The sequence below is a fragment of the Xiphophorus hellerii genome, chromosome 19 (assembly GCF_003331165.1).
Source record: "Xiphophorus hellerii strain 12219 chromosome 19, Xiphophorus_hellerii-4.1, whole genome shotgun sequence".
Classification (NCBI taxonomy): domain Eukaryota; kingdom Metazoa; phylum Chordata; class Actinopteri; order Cyprinodontiformes; family Poeciliidae; genus Xiphophorus; species Xiphophorus hellerii.
In genome coordinates this window covers 22,490,411-22,505,646 of record NC_045690.1, presented here as the reverse complement: position 1 = coordinate 22,505,646, position 15,236 = coordinate 22,490,411, and the positions used below count along the sequence as shown (strand labels likewise).

The 15,236-nt window shown below is 40.3% G+C and overlaps 1 protein-coding gene across 4 annotated transcripts in view; it reads right to left on the bottom strand.

Moving 5' to 3' along the window:
• The window catches only part of slc8a3 (solute carrier family 8 member 3), a 124,062-nt gene that overhangs the window by 5,621 nt on the left and 103,205 nt on the right, over window positions 1–15,236 (bottom strand). For 2 of the 4 annotated variants that reach the window (XM_032547084.1, XM_032547087.1), the window contains 3 exons: window positions 13,808–13,825; window positions 10,586–10,710; window positions 10,305–10,404 (listed from right to left, as the gene is read on the bottom strand). In XM_032547084.1, coding sequence (XP_032402975.1) covers window positions 10,305–10,404; window positions 10,586–10,710; window positions 13,808–13,825 — 243 coding nt within the window. The remainder of the gene's footprint in view (window positions 1–10,304; window positions 10,405–10,585; window positions 10,711–13,807; window positions 13,826–15,236) is intronic. The other 2 variants (XM_032547085.1, XM_032547088.1) reach the window with 1 other exon arrangement.

Below are 15,236 nucleotides of genomic sequence, written 5' to 3'. Positions count from 1 at the left end.
CTTATTTCCCAGCAGGAAACGTCTCTTTGACTTCAGCCGGAGGTTATTATTATGCAAATCTGACTCCAAATGCGTGATAACTACTCGTCAGTGCCAGAGGCCTCAAAGGACAAGCTGCTCTGCATGGCAATTAAGAAATGAGGTGAAGTTTGCTGACAGCGGCAAAAAAAAAAGATTGAGCACTTTAGTTGTTTCTTTTTTATTACTACTTATTTAAATGAGTGTTACTTTTACTAACTTGCGTAAGTCTTTAAAGTTTAGGTTAAACTCCTGCTCGGTCATATTTGTCACATTACAACCACAACGTCGATGCATTTTACTTAGACTTCTCGTTTATGTTTGACGTGCATATTTGGATTCACCCTCTTTACTCTGAAATGCAGGGCAACCATCTGTCTTTATTAATTACGGTACTCGAGTCCACATGGGCAGAGTTTGAAGTGTAAATCCAGATGTTCTGTGAAGGCATCAGACGTAGGTTGTAAATAAAATCACAGATATTTCTCATACTGAATCCAATTATCGATTTTAATAGATTTTCTTAAAACATTTTTTCTTAAAAAGAAATTAGAAATGACAGAAAATATTTTAAAAGGGCTGGCTTAAATGATCTCTTCACAACCAGATCTATGGAAGCTTTTAACTGCCAGAGTTCAGGAATAAATTCAGAAACAGTGTCTAGTTAAAACGAGAAAACTTTCTCGTTTTAACGAGATAAAAATAACTTGTTAAGTTAAATGTCTGTACTCCAGCATTTGGTTTCTGTATTCATCTTCAGTCTGTTTAATAGATGAACTCTCACCTTGCCCAGACATTTATAGCTTTTGTGTTCATGTTAGCGACGGGATTTAACACCTTCATTCGTCACACACAGAAACATCTACCAGGTGTGTAACGTCACGATGAGCTCCGCCACCCATTTGGATGGGTGATATGAAATACATTTTCCGGTTCACCCGTAAAGCTACACTTACGTTAATCATCTCATGTGCAGCCGCCTGCAGTGTTCAGTTTATCCGCTCACCTGTATAAATACACCTGCAGCGCTCTTTCCCCGCTGTTCGCTCTGAACCGCCACCAGGCAGCAGCTCCGGGAGGAGAAAAGCTGCCGTACTCCAGGCATCGCGCCAGTCATTTTAAGGATCCTTATTGGTCCCCCGAAAAACGACGAAGACCCGGACATTATCATCAATCAATAAAATCCTCTCAGGCCGAACTGGAAAACTGGACGTTATGCCGCTAACACTAAGCTTTCGTCAACAACTCAGGCGGAAGTGAGAGCTCTGCGCAACGCAAGTAATGACCCGGCCAGAACAAGGTGCGCTAAATAATAAAATATAATTCAACGAAGCTTCGAGGCAGATAAATTTTCCTCGAGGAGTTTTAATAATCGAGGTACTCGAATCACTCGAGGAATCGTTTCAGCCCTAAAGGATATCAAATTAATAAACTCGATTGGATTAACAATCTGCAGGTTGTTGTGTTCTGCGAGACGAGCAAGGCTCCACAGTCCGGCTACCGGAAGACCTGAGCAGGACTCTTCCACGCTGAAGAGCTCCTCTGTGCACCAGCAGCTTGCAGGACATTAAGCAGACAAGCAAGAGGCCTGCAACTGTCATGATTCCAGCTGTCAGGCCGCGTGAGCCGCATGCATTTTTCAGCCCACGACGGATCATCAAATAGTAAAGATGCACTCTTGATTAAATATTTCAGTACCACAAAACTTAAGGCCTTCGCTGGCTCTCGCTGGACGGCGGCTGCAGCTGCTGCTATGTTGAAGTTAATGTTGCTGGATGCGAGTCATGCTGTGCCTCTTGTGGATGTTACTTTTTTTTTTGTTGTTGTAAGATTTAAAAGATGTAGGGTTAGCAGTAACCTGAGTATTTTCATAAAGGGTACAGACGCATGTATTCGGATGACTGTAGCTTAAAGTTATATAGAAATAACATTACACAAGCATTTGACTGCATCTGAAAAGCGATTATAGTTATGATGTGCAATAACATCATAGTTTTTTTTTTCTTTCTGTTAGGTGAAATGAATATATTATCATATATTTGTTGTTTCCTTTATAACAATAGTGTTTCATATTTGATGTTCCATGATTGTTTTCTTTTCTCTAAACATAAAGACTGTTTCTGTATGTTTTGATCTACTTTATCTCCGTCTTCACAAGAGGGCCTCCCTGAAGAGAAGCAGTGATAACCGTGCTCACCGGGTTCATTGCTCGCCAGGACTTCTTCTTCCTTTGAGCTGTTAGATAGCTGACGAATCGTCGCCTTGAAGATATACGACCTGTTCTGTTTTTACTCTGTGTTCTAATGCAAGATAACATGTGTTTAGTTAGTGATTGTCATTTAGCACTGCAACTAAAATGCTTTGTCCCCACCCCTTTAGAGTTGCAGTGCTCTCTGTGATAGGGACTCTGAAAGTAATAAAAAGAGAGGAGCGGACAAATGTGTTTCAGGGCGGTTGGAGATTTGTAACTGTAAACACATCTCTGTCCGTTCTCCTCGCGAGTACAAAAGAATCTAACTCTCTTGTCTTTTCTGTGTTGTTCAACTTGTCTTTAATAGGTGTCAAACCTGACATTTACTTGGTCCTTCGATTGCCGGTCGCCAATACACCAGAAGGATTCCGGCAGGTCTGGTCGACCCCAGTACAGACCGTGCGCACGGCAAGTTTCCTAGTGGAAACTTATCAGATCCTGTTCAAGGGCTGGAGCTCGACCTGCCTGCTGGGATCTCACGGTTGACGGTGCTCCAGGGAAAGACAACGGGGGTGAGTGATTCTTGTTTAAAAGTGGCGAGTGACTGAGGGTCATTGCGCGCACAGAAAACCCTGTCAATTCTAGACTCTAACAGGTAACAAATAGAGCACGAAATCCGTGGAGGACGGCGGAGTCCTCGCGCAAAATTCCGTGATTAGGTGGACGGAGCCTGGTGCCTTCCTGTTCAGGGAGACGGGGCCCGACGAATACCCGTTGCAAAAAAGGACGGCGGAGTCCTGCGAGAACAGGCGCTTAAATTCCGCGACAAAATAAAAAATAGGAAAAAGAGTGTGTGTGTCTGTGCGAGTGATTGGAGGTAGAAATACCACTTGGTATTTTACCTCATATAAAACAGTAGGACTGTAACCAGCAAACCTCTTGAGGATGCAGAGGTAAGAACCCCCACTCGAAAGAGTTGAAGCGTGGGTTACCTCAACAGGTTATTTCAATTGCTGGCCTACTGAACAGAACCCCAGTTTTTAGGACTCCCTAGGCGTCGACAAACTGGGCCAAATTTTCATAAAAATGGGAAAAGGGATGAGTAGAAATAAGCCGACAGACAGTTTAACATCAAATGACTGGAAATATGTCGAAACCCAGGATCCTGGTAAAATAAAACATTTGGATAATTGGATAACAAACTATAACTTTGACGGCCGTCTTAACTCACAAAAACTTTACTGCAGGATAATATCAAACAAAAAAAACCAAAGTCAAATCCAAAGAAAATGCATTAACAGGGGTATGACGATGTGAATTTTTGGTTAGAATTAGCGCTAAAAAGAGAAAATGGGCAGAATAAATCTAAAAAAAGGAGTGCAGAACAGAATAAAGACAGGAATGTGATGTACTACAGCAACGAGGATAATGAAACTGGGTCAAGGAGGCAGATAACGCAGCAACAAGCAGCGGGAGGGGGTGGAGAACTAGATGGTGATTCTACAAAAAAAAAAAAAAAAACACAGAGGGGGTAAAACCGGGAGGGCAGAGTAGAAGTTTATACCCAGCTCTGCCATCGCCCCCTGAATATGAGGACAGCGATAGTGACAGGCCTATCACTAGATCAAAAGGAGAAAAGTTTGCATGGTCTAGAACATTAGGGGAGAGCTTGGTGCAGGGGGCCACTGCTTCCATCGCGCCTTCTCTCCCTCCCCCATTTTGTCCTTCAGTAGGGAAAGATAGTCCGCCAAATACATCTGAACTGTATCCAATGATACAAGTTTCAAATCCTAATACAGGGGCAGAGGGGGCAGCAAGAACAATTCAAAAATATAAACGCAGAGCAAACTACACTGAGATAAGCAGGATCAAACAGAAGGAGGAAGAAACTTTTGATGATTTTAGGACAAGAATGATGAACACATTTAAGATGCACAGTGGACTGGTGGAAAATGATGACGAAAATGGTCCATATAAACAACAGTTAAAAAATGCATTACATGCAGGGTCAAAAGACGCAATAAGATCATGGGTAACTAAACATTACATAGGATTGGGGACTGGAACCTTAGATGAATACATTAATCATGCTATTCATGCCGAGAAGGTAGTAAAAGAGAAGAAAAAGGTTCCAGGGGTTTTCCTCCAGAATGAGGAACAAGTTTTTTATAGGCAGGGATCAGAAATAAAAAAGGAAGATTTCTTTGTCGTCCAGGGATATGGGGAACCATATTATCACTATTCATTGGATGTGCCTAACAGGCCTCCACACAACATTGCACAGACTCTTCTGGTGGAGGGGCGTAAAGCCATCTCTGCCCCGCAGGATCAAAGATCTCCTGAGAGTCTTCACATCACTCTTTGGGTTAAAACAACTCCGGGGCCTGATAAGAACTATGAAGCCAGGCTCAACAAGGTCACCCCGGCCAAGATAACAGTGACCTATCTGTACACTGACACAAAACACACCTCAGTGGCAGCAGTGAGCCTCCCAGAGGAATTAAAGTTTTTGAACAGAACATGGACACCTCCACATGTGTCCCTGTTTAAACATAAAAGTGAGCAGTGGGATAAATTGGGCAGGGTCGTTGAGGAAGGAGAAGCTGCTACTGATTGGGTGGCAACCTCCGCAAATGTGGCAACTAGTGCGTCTACTGGGTTAACTAGAAAAGCACTTTTTTGGACAGCATGGGTTCAAAAGGGGCAGCGTTTGCACTCTAGACAACACTGACATCTGTTGCTTACAGAAGAAGAGGAAGTTCTCTTAAAGGACATTCCTGATAAATTATGGTCCAAAGGACCCACGGATGTTGGCCTCGTGAAGGGAGCCTTGCCAGTGCAAGTCCGACCTAAAACTGAATATAGGCCAAAGGTGAAACAGTACCCTTTAAAAAAAGATGCACAGGAGGGTATAAAGCCAGTAATTCAAGACCTTATTGAGGCAGGAGTCGTAGTACGGTGTGACAATTCTCCGTGCAACACTCCTATTTTTCCTGTCAAAAAACAGCCCCCTTCTGTCGGATGGCGGATGGTTCAGGATTTACAAGCAGTAAACAATGCTGTAATCCAGAGGGCACCGTGTTTACCTGACCCACACACATTGTTGAATTCCCTTAGATCAGATGCAAAGGTATTCACTGTTGTAGACATCAGTAATGCCTTTTTCTCAGTACCTGTTGATAAGGAGAGTCAATTCTGGTTTGCCTTTACTTTTGAAGGGAACAGGTACACATATACCAGACTGCCCCAGGGCTACTGTGAAGGCCCTACAATCTACTCTCAAGTGATGAGTGCCAGTATGTCAACATTTCGACCCCCAGGAGGGAGCCAAGTTTTGTTATATGTAGATGATGTTTTATTAGCCTTTCCAAACATGGAAACCTGTAAGCAAGACACCTTAGCGCTTTTAAAACATTTAGCTGAAGAAGGTCATAAGGTCAATAAAAATAAACTCCAGCTATGTAAAGAAAAAGTAAAATATTTGGGTCATGATTTGAGTGCAGGGGGACGAACCATATTGGAGGATAAAAAAAAAAAAAAAAAAAAAATTCTCCAAGCCCCCAAAACCACAAACAAAAAACAGATGATGTCCTTTTTAGGACTAACTAACTATTGTCGAACCTGGGTGCCCAATTATGCAGAACTTGTGGCTCCTTTAAGCAAATTGATGTATGAAAAAGATTTTAAAATGTCCTCTCCGCTGAGTTGGACAGATGAAGCAGAAGAGGCCCTTTGCAGAATAAAACAGGCCCTTGTGTCAAGCACCGCACTGTCTCTACCAAACTATAAAAAACCTTTTGTTCAAATGGTAGATTGTCGAGGTCATTTTATGACTTCTGTACTGGTTCAACAACCTGGTGATAAAATGGGACCAGTAGCATATTTCTCTTCTAAACTAGATAGTGTGGCGTGTGTTTGTAGATCTTGAATAAGTCCTGTTTACCACCCTCGGGCTTCAACTTGAAGTGTTTCTGTTATATAATTGTTTAGTTTTTGTTTTGTTTTTTCCATTCTGTCTCATCCTGATGTAATGATTATTGTTTAAGGTATTTTAGGCTGCACCTACCAGCTATCGCAGATGTTCCCACATCTGTACATAAACACCTGGTTCAGCTCAGCTAAAGCTTTTTGTAGGATGGGAGAAGGAGTTTTTATGAATGTTTACAAATGACTATTAAAAATGGCTTTTTTGAGGTTTTCTTTGTGTTTTTAGACAGTTTCCTAACTTATCTCAGAAACAATCAAGTATACAAACAGTCAAAACTTTTGTATGCTCTTTTCTAAGCTGAAACTAAAGTTTAAAGTGCTTTCCTCTGCCTTTTGAGTTGTGATCATGTACTTAGTCCATCTGTGCATTTATCTGTAGTTTTGTTGCACATTGTTTTTGTTTTTCTCATTTCTTGATGTTTCGCAGATATGAAGGGCTACAAACTCATTACAAGAATTTTTAAGGGTTATTTATGAGGCATATGTAGTGATAAGTGAAGCACTGCCGTGGAATGAAGGCACACCTACCTCACAATATGTAACGTAGTGTGAGAAACACTGACCATCACTATTTACTTGATACATTTTATTGTATTGTAAAGGACCTAATAATGTGTGTATTTGTGAAATGGCCATATTCAGACTTGTTATGTTGTCAGAGGGGTTGGGTTGTTTAAAATTTAATCACAGAAATACTCGACGAGGGTTTTTTTGTTGATACTGATTTGTTTTCCTCTTTAAGTTCTGACCTTTGGTTCAAGAAAACATGCTAAAGGTTAATTGACAGGATTAAGACCTTCCACTCACCTTTCTGTAATATGCTTGCATACAGCTCTCAATGAAGAGCCAGATTGTTTTGCTGTGGTACATTTCTATTCAAAATCCTTTTTCTTTGGTCTTTAATGTTTTAATTTTCTGAGAAGCTAAAGTTTGGGTCTCTAGTAGCTGTAAAGAATCATTAAAACTGCCAGAAATAAACACTTTTACTGTTTTAAATCTTAGAAGTTTCACTTTTCCGTTAAATTTCTTAAATAACATTTTGATAGTTTAGGTTTGATGCACTTTTGATGAAATTGCGAGTAAATATGTTGTTTTTGTTTTTATTTATTTATTTATTTATTTATTTATTTTTTTGTGTGCGTTTTCATCAGGGAACGACTGTTGTATTGTGTAGTATGTATGGAACCAAGGCCTCTACTTCGTGTGACTCCAGCAACCATTACAAAACAATGTCTATTAGAAGTAATGACTAAGACTAATCCTAATAGCACCTGTGTGATTTATGATTCAATATTTCCCCTTACAGCTGCAGATGAAAAGAAACCTTTTCTTCTAAAGATAGCTCCGAGTAACTTCTCATGTGTAAATATAACAGGGTCTGGGAAAAGATTGGGAAATCTTTCAGACACCATGTGTACTGCTGTAATCAATGTAAACAATGACTTTAACCCTGTTTCTCGTGCAGATGTTGGTGGTGGTGCGGTGACGACAGACTTTTTGATAGATTACCTCGAAAGGTGACAGGGTTTTGTGCATTAGTCTCCTTACTGTTACCTGTGTCTGTCTATCCTATGTCCGCAAAAGATCTAATTCACACCTTATCTAGCATTTTGCCACAACAGTGGCATCATTTAGAGAAACGCGATCTAACATGGAAAAATTATGGTGATCCCACGTACATCGACGCCATCGGCGTCCCTCACGGTGTACCTGATGAATATAAATTGGTTGACCAAATTTCAGCTGGTTTTGAATCTTCAATTTGTTGGTGGTGTACGATAAACAAAAACGTAGACGGAATCAATTACATCCATTACAACGTGCAAAAACTGGGCAACTGGACACAGGCTGGTTTCGAGGCGGTGCACGAGCAGCTGGCCGCTACCTCACTGATGGCTTTCCAAAGCCGCATTGCTCTTGACAGGCTGCTAGCTGAAAAAGGGGGGGTGTGTGCTATCTTTGGAGGAAGGTGCTGCACATTTCTGCCAAACACAGCAGCTAACGGGAGCCTGACGAAGGCCATTGCGGGTCTCCGTACCTTTAATGGCAAAATGACAGAACTCTCTGGTGTGAATACTTCCATGTGGGATGCATGGATGGATGTTTTTGGGAGAGTACCGAACCCTTGTGTCCTCTGTCTTAGTATCAATTGCAGTCTTTGCTGTAATTTTAACCTTGTGTGGATGTTGTTGTATTCCTTGCCTGCGTTCCTTGTTTAACCGTCTCATTACCACAGCTATCTCTCCCATGGAAGACCAGAAGGCACAGATGTATCCTTTGTTAGCAAACCATCCTGAGCCTGACGAAGAATACTCTGATGACGACTCTCTTAACCTGTATCCAGACCCTAACCTGTGGGCTGAATATGATCCCTGAGTGTACGCATGTTTGCGTTCCTAAAAAATGAACTCCTGGCTGAAAATCGTTTGAAGTGGCTGCCTTTGGAGGGATGTGAGAATTAGAACAAATATGTGATAAACACGGGGGAATGTTAGGTGAAATGAATATATTATCATATATTTGTTGTTTCCTTTATAACAATAGTGTTTCATATTTGATGTTCCATGATTGTTTTCTTTTCTCTAAACATAAAGACTGTTTCTGTATGTTTTGATCTACTTTATCTCCGTCTTCACAAGAGGGCCTCCCTGAAGAGAAGCAGTGATAACCGTGCTCACCGGGTTCATTGCTCGCCAGGACTTCTTCTTCCTTTGAGCTGTTAGATAGCTGACGAATCGTCGCCTTGAAGATATACGACCTGTTCTGTTTTTACTCTGTGTTCTAATGCAAGATAACATGTGTTTAGTTAGTGATTGTCATTTAGCACTGCAACTAAAATGCTTTGTCCCCACCCCTTTAGAGTTGCAGTGCTCTCTGTGATAGGGACTCTGAAAGTAATAAAAAGAGAGGAGCGGACAAATGTGTTTCAGGGCGGTTGGAGATTTGTAACTGTAAACACATCTCTGTCCGTTCTCCTCGCGAGTACAAAAGAATCTAACTCTCTTGTCTTTTCTGTGTTGTTCAACTTGTCTTTAATAGGTGTCAAACCTGACACTTTCTTATTTGTAAAAAAACCCCCAAATCTTGCACAGGAGTTGTGCTCTGCTTTTGTGCAGATTTTTCTCGATCAGATTTGTTAGTAAGTAGTTACAGTCACTCAGTTACATTTACTTGAGTAACAATTTGGGGGGAAATGTACTTTTTGGATCATTTTTGCTATGCTTGCGTTACTTTATAGTAAAGTACCGCTACTCTTGAGTAAAATTTCTGTACACTTCAGTAACTGTGACTAGCTTCACTGGATGAAGAAAATAAAACCCCAAAATGCATGAAATACAGACACACCTACAGCTTAAGCTGCTGCTTAAATACAAGCTTTGTTTTTCAAATTATATTTTCTACCTGCCGTTTGGCACTGGACATACTTCACCCGGTTCTAAATTACAGTATATACATGTCTCTTGCTAACTAATTATCAGTTTCATATAGTTTCTTTTTCATGATTTGGAAATGCTTCTTCTGCCTGAATCTGTTATTTTATAATTGTGTTATTCATTTGTAGACATTTCTCAGTTTTAGTCCTTAAAATACCAGAATATTGGATCTAACTTTCCATTTTTGTCTGGCATTATTTTTAAATATTAATCACATGTTCCAATCAGATATTTGAGTAGCCTTTTAACCAGACACTTTTTTACTCTTTAGTCATTTCTTTAATGGCTACTTTTTTCTCTTACTTGAGTCAATTTTTTTCTTTGCTAGAATACTGTCGTGACATTCACTGCGAGTCAGAATAATTCCAAGTGAAGCCATAACACCCTCTTCTGATCACAATAAAACACATTAAAGTTTGTTGTAACAAAACGGGACGTGAAAAAGTTGAAGAGGTGTGAATACCTTTCAATGGAACTGTACGAGAATGACAAAACCACTATTTTAGAGAACAAAGCTGACCCAAAATATCATTGTATTTCATACCTAAACATAAAAAAAGAAGATGCGTTGATATTATATAGACCCTATTCTTTCACCAGAACACCCCGAGTCTCACACATGAGCAGATGAGCAGATTTTAGTCCAGCAGACAGAGTAGAACAGAAAGCGTTACCTGCACTGACAGTAATGGCCTCCATGAACTGCTCTCTCCAGGAGTTTGTTCCCACCACCAGAGCCAGGTTGGTCTTCTTGATCAGCTTGTCCACTGTGCTCTAGATGTCAACACAGACCACTTTTATTTCTCCAACCAACACCATCACGCTGCTTTCACAGAGAGAAGTGCACCCGATTCACCACACGGTGGCGGCACCGTCCAGTATCAGGTAACGAGAAGCTCCTCTGAAAACACAGCAAGCTTCACAGAAACAAATCAGCTGCGGCGGCTTCCCTCACCTTGAACTCGTACGACTCTTCGATGATGACCTCCAGCCGCGGGTGCTCCCCCAGCACCGGCTTTCCCATCTCGGCGATCCGCTTGGCTTCCTCCTCGTCAGACGTAAGCTTCCTGTCCGGTACGTCTGAATGGACAGAAGCAGCATGGATGAAATAAGTAGAAAAATCTCACTGAGAAAAGCTCAACTCTTACTCCCTGAACATATATTATGTATGTCAAATCTCTAGGACGGTAAAATGTGAATTCCCTTTAAAAAAAAAAAAAAAGAAGTGACATGAGATTTCTGTTTCTGTTTAAACTCTGGTTCTTATCCGGAAGTGCTTCAATTTAATCCGGAAACACTTCAGCCTTCATTTTGCTTTGTTCTGTCTACTCCAGATGTCCCTTTTTTAGATGTTCCTACAATCTAATTACAATATAACCAAACATTTAATTCACTTGCCAACAGCTGATTGCTTAATGAAAGGGAACTACTGAGAAGCTAGTTTAATTTGGTTATGTTTATTATTTTCTATATGTATGAAGTGTTTAAGTGATTGATTTCAAATTCTGAAACATTATACATTAATTAAAAAGCTACTTGAATTTTGTTTTAAGTGGGGCTGTGTGGAGTATTATAGAAGAGTCATTGTCTTACCTGTCTTAAACGTATATGTTTGGAGACTCTATGGGACGTTCCCATAGAGGATTAAGGCTAACATTTTAGAAAATGAAAGCCCATTCAGCGGCAATTTTCCTTCTAAACACTTAGTAGGAACTTTCCTACCAGTTGTACCGCAAAATACATGATATATTTTTGCTAGAGATGGGATGAATGTAGTTTTGTGACTGATTTTTATAAATGGTTTACCTACCTATACCAGTTATGGCTAATCCTGATTTCTCTTATAGAACTCTAACAAATAAATAAATTGAAACGATTGATCTCGCCTTCCCCCTGTGATCGGTCATTTTCTTGTCAGGAAAAGAGGCAATCTCTGTGTTAGACATTAGTGTTAATGTTTTAAAGCAAAAAGAAAAATTATAGAGCACAATAATTAATATCTTTTGAAAAACAAAGTCAGAATGGGAGAGACAACAGCTCATATTGAATTGAGCTGATGGTTAGATTTAGTCTGAGTTCAAAGTAATTTTATACGGCAAAAAAATGACTCTTCAGTAAGTCCAGCCCTCAGTTACTATTTTCCACAATGTGAATTTCGTTCTGATTCTTAAAACGGAGATTGTCAGAATACTTATCATTGTTAGCAAATGTGCTCACTTCACACCCAGTTAGCTTCTGTGACCGCCACAACACAAGAGCAGTAAAAGCAGAAAAGAAGTCATCTCAGATTGCTTCAGTGGTTATGGTTAAAACCATGCTAAACTCCATCTTTGGTTACGGTAGAAACAAAGTCCTACCTGCTCACTAGACCCATTGTCCATGAACATTTGGGGTTTAATCTGTAAACTGGAGTGCTCAGAAACTTAGTCTGGCTACTGGAAAAGGTTCCTGCATTTCAATCCCATAGGTACTGATGGAACTAAGTGATAACGCTTGTTCATTTTTAATAACAGAGCAGCTAATGGATGCTGCATGCGGAATGAGTAAGCCCTGTTGATTTAAAACTGAAACGAAACACCCAGACTACTTTGATGGCCACCCACCGACTGTCAACACACGTTAAAGATTAGTTTAAATTTGCTCATTTTCGTCGCTTGGGGAGTTTCTACATCTGCCTATAACATATCTGACGCGGCCCAACTGTGACCAGAGGCTCCGAGAAGCTTTTGAAACGCACACAATAAAGAGCTCCGCAGCATCAATCCTGTGCCGTCGGACTCCATCAACAAGGAGTGGCTCACGGATCCTTCCTCTCCCTCCCCCCTGCCGACTGAGCCACCTGGCGTGGGGAACTTGTCATCTTTTTTATACGAGCCCCGAGTCCCAGCCTGCTGCTCTCTGCTGACAACACGCTTACCATTAAATATTAACGCCGCCATTAAAGATCACAGCCGGCCCTCTACTGATAGGAGGGCGTATCTGAGAGAAAGCGTGCGCACAGAGGCATGCATAAAAGTGTCATAGCTCCTTAGCGCACGCACACACTGTAAAGCAAAAATCAATTCCACACCCAAAAGACGGTGTGTACCGTCACCCTCACGGGATATCTCTCGCTCGTCCTAAAAATGTGATTATGCAGCCGTCCCCTCGCTCTGAGCAGCGCTGCTACATGACAATTAGAAGGAAATTAATAAAAATGCAATCAAACGTGGGTAATTACATTTCTAATTGCAAAAATGCTGACTTTTTTATTTTATTTTATCTTGCCGGCTATCAAATGTTGACGTGACAGGATGACATGGATGTCAAAATTGGCCCAAATGCAGTGTTGGCTTATTGATACCGTTTTTTAAAAAAAGGGGTTGTGATTGATTTATAACATAAAAAGCAAATTCAAAAAGGCTGTATTCAAAACTGCTTATTTATGTTGAATACTGCAAAACCACAAAATCTTACCAAGAAATTTTGCTCTTGTTTCTAGTGCAAATATCTACATTTGAAATAAAACTAAATTAATAAAAAACTAACTTCTCAGCAGATAGAGGCATTTATTGTAAGTCAGTAATTCCATAATATTGATGAGAAAGTGCTAACTCCACTGGCAGATTATTTCACTCATAACATGGCAAAAATGTTTTGTTACAAGTTAGATAATCTGCCAATGTAGCAAGAATGATTTCATCAAAATTAAGGGATTACTGACTTAAACTCCTATATCTTGTTAGAAAATTGCTTATAAGTTCATTTAGTCTTATTTCAAGTGTAGGTATTTGCACTAGAAATAAGACCAAAATTAGTTGGTAAGATTTTGTGGTTTTGCAGTGAACCTTTTACATTTTTACCACAGAAACATTATCACCCAAAATTAGCAGCGGCGTGCAGTTTGCCTTTTGGTGGGAAGGTGCTCAAGTATTAAAAAAGGGCAGCTTGTGTGGTTTTTGGAACCCTCTCTGTGTTAGTAGTATGAGATTAATTGCAGGTCACATACTACACTGTAAAAAAAAAAAAAAAAAGATTTCAGAAGGGCACCTTTTTGTCCAGAGGAAAAATGGGCAGGTGCTTTACCCTAGTGTCCTAGTGTCTGTGTACAACCCTGAAAAGTAGTATTTAATTTCAAACCATTTACAGGCACAACCCACACATCACATGATGCAGAGAGGAGGAATGGGTAACTTACCATCAGCTAACAACAGGGCTGTGGAGGAGAGGAGAGAGGGAATGAGGAGGAATGGAAAAGCAGTGACCAATGGGAATGCAGCCAACAGAACTTGCAAGAGTCTAAAAGAGAGTACAATTGTAGTTGGTATTAATTGGTCTAACTTGACCATTGGCTTGAGTGTCGTCCTGTAATAGACTGTTGACCTGTCCAGGGTGTTCCCGACTCAATGATCAATGGAGATAGATAACACTTTATCCACCAATCCCACGTTTGTGGATGCACAGATAAACTGCTGTTATGGCCGATAACTGATATTTACCAATATTATATGTGTTTTCCTGCACTTGGACACAGTGCAAAAGCGACCGCACCGCCTACATTGTTCCTCTGCTCCAGTTAAACACCCTGTGCTGCATCACTATCACTGCGATACGAAAAGAACCAACACCACAGAGGAACCTATCCTCTACCCCTTCTCTACAAACAGAAACAAGACGGAAACAAACATCGGTTCTTCGTACTGTTTTTTTTTTTAATTACACCTTAGAAAATGTATGGATTTCCTACAATTTAAAGGTGATGTTTAAAGCTAGAAACAACATGCTTCCAATGAAGATTCTAAATTTATTGAAGAATAGAGAGAGGGGAGGCATGACCTGAGAGGGAAAGGTGATTTAATGCAGCCGTGTGTTCGCAGCACTCTTAAAAGTGTGTGCAAGTCAGTTTGTGGAGTGACTTTTGTGAAATTAAGCAATGGACAATTCAAGAGAAAATGTGAGTGCATAAATAATGTGTATAAAAAATGAGCCACATTGTGCAGCCCTAATGTTATTGAAACGGAAGGTTGCACATCAGTGTCTCCCATTGTTCTAAAGCTTAAACTCAACATGTAAATTCGCCTTCCATAAAACTAATCCCTGAATGACAGAGTGCTTTCAGGGATATTTTGCCACTGGGCCACACACATTTAATTTCACTGGAGCGTTAGGTTGTGATAAGCAGAGGCACTTTTGTTGTTCTGTAATTAGTCAACAGGGGAACTGATTTTCAGTAAACATCCCTTTTCTGACCCGATATTTTTTGAAAAATAAAGTGTACTGCTGTTGACATCTCTGTTGAACGTCAAGAATGTCTCTTGTTTGCTCATTCATCGGTTGGGACTCTTCGGTGACGCCACAAATGATCTCACATGCTCGTCGGCAGAGGATAAATCATGACACAAAATAAGAAAGCGCTTCGGAAAATTTGATCTAGAAAGATGTTTACAGTGCCTGGCAAAAGTATTCACGCCCCCAGGAAGTTTTCACATTACAACCACCGACTTCAATGCATTTTATTGGGGGGTTTTATTTGACAAACCAACAATAAAAAAAAAAATATATATATATTTGTTAAGTGGAAGGAATAAGATGCATGGTTTACTTTTTGATGAATGAAAATCTGAACA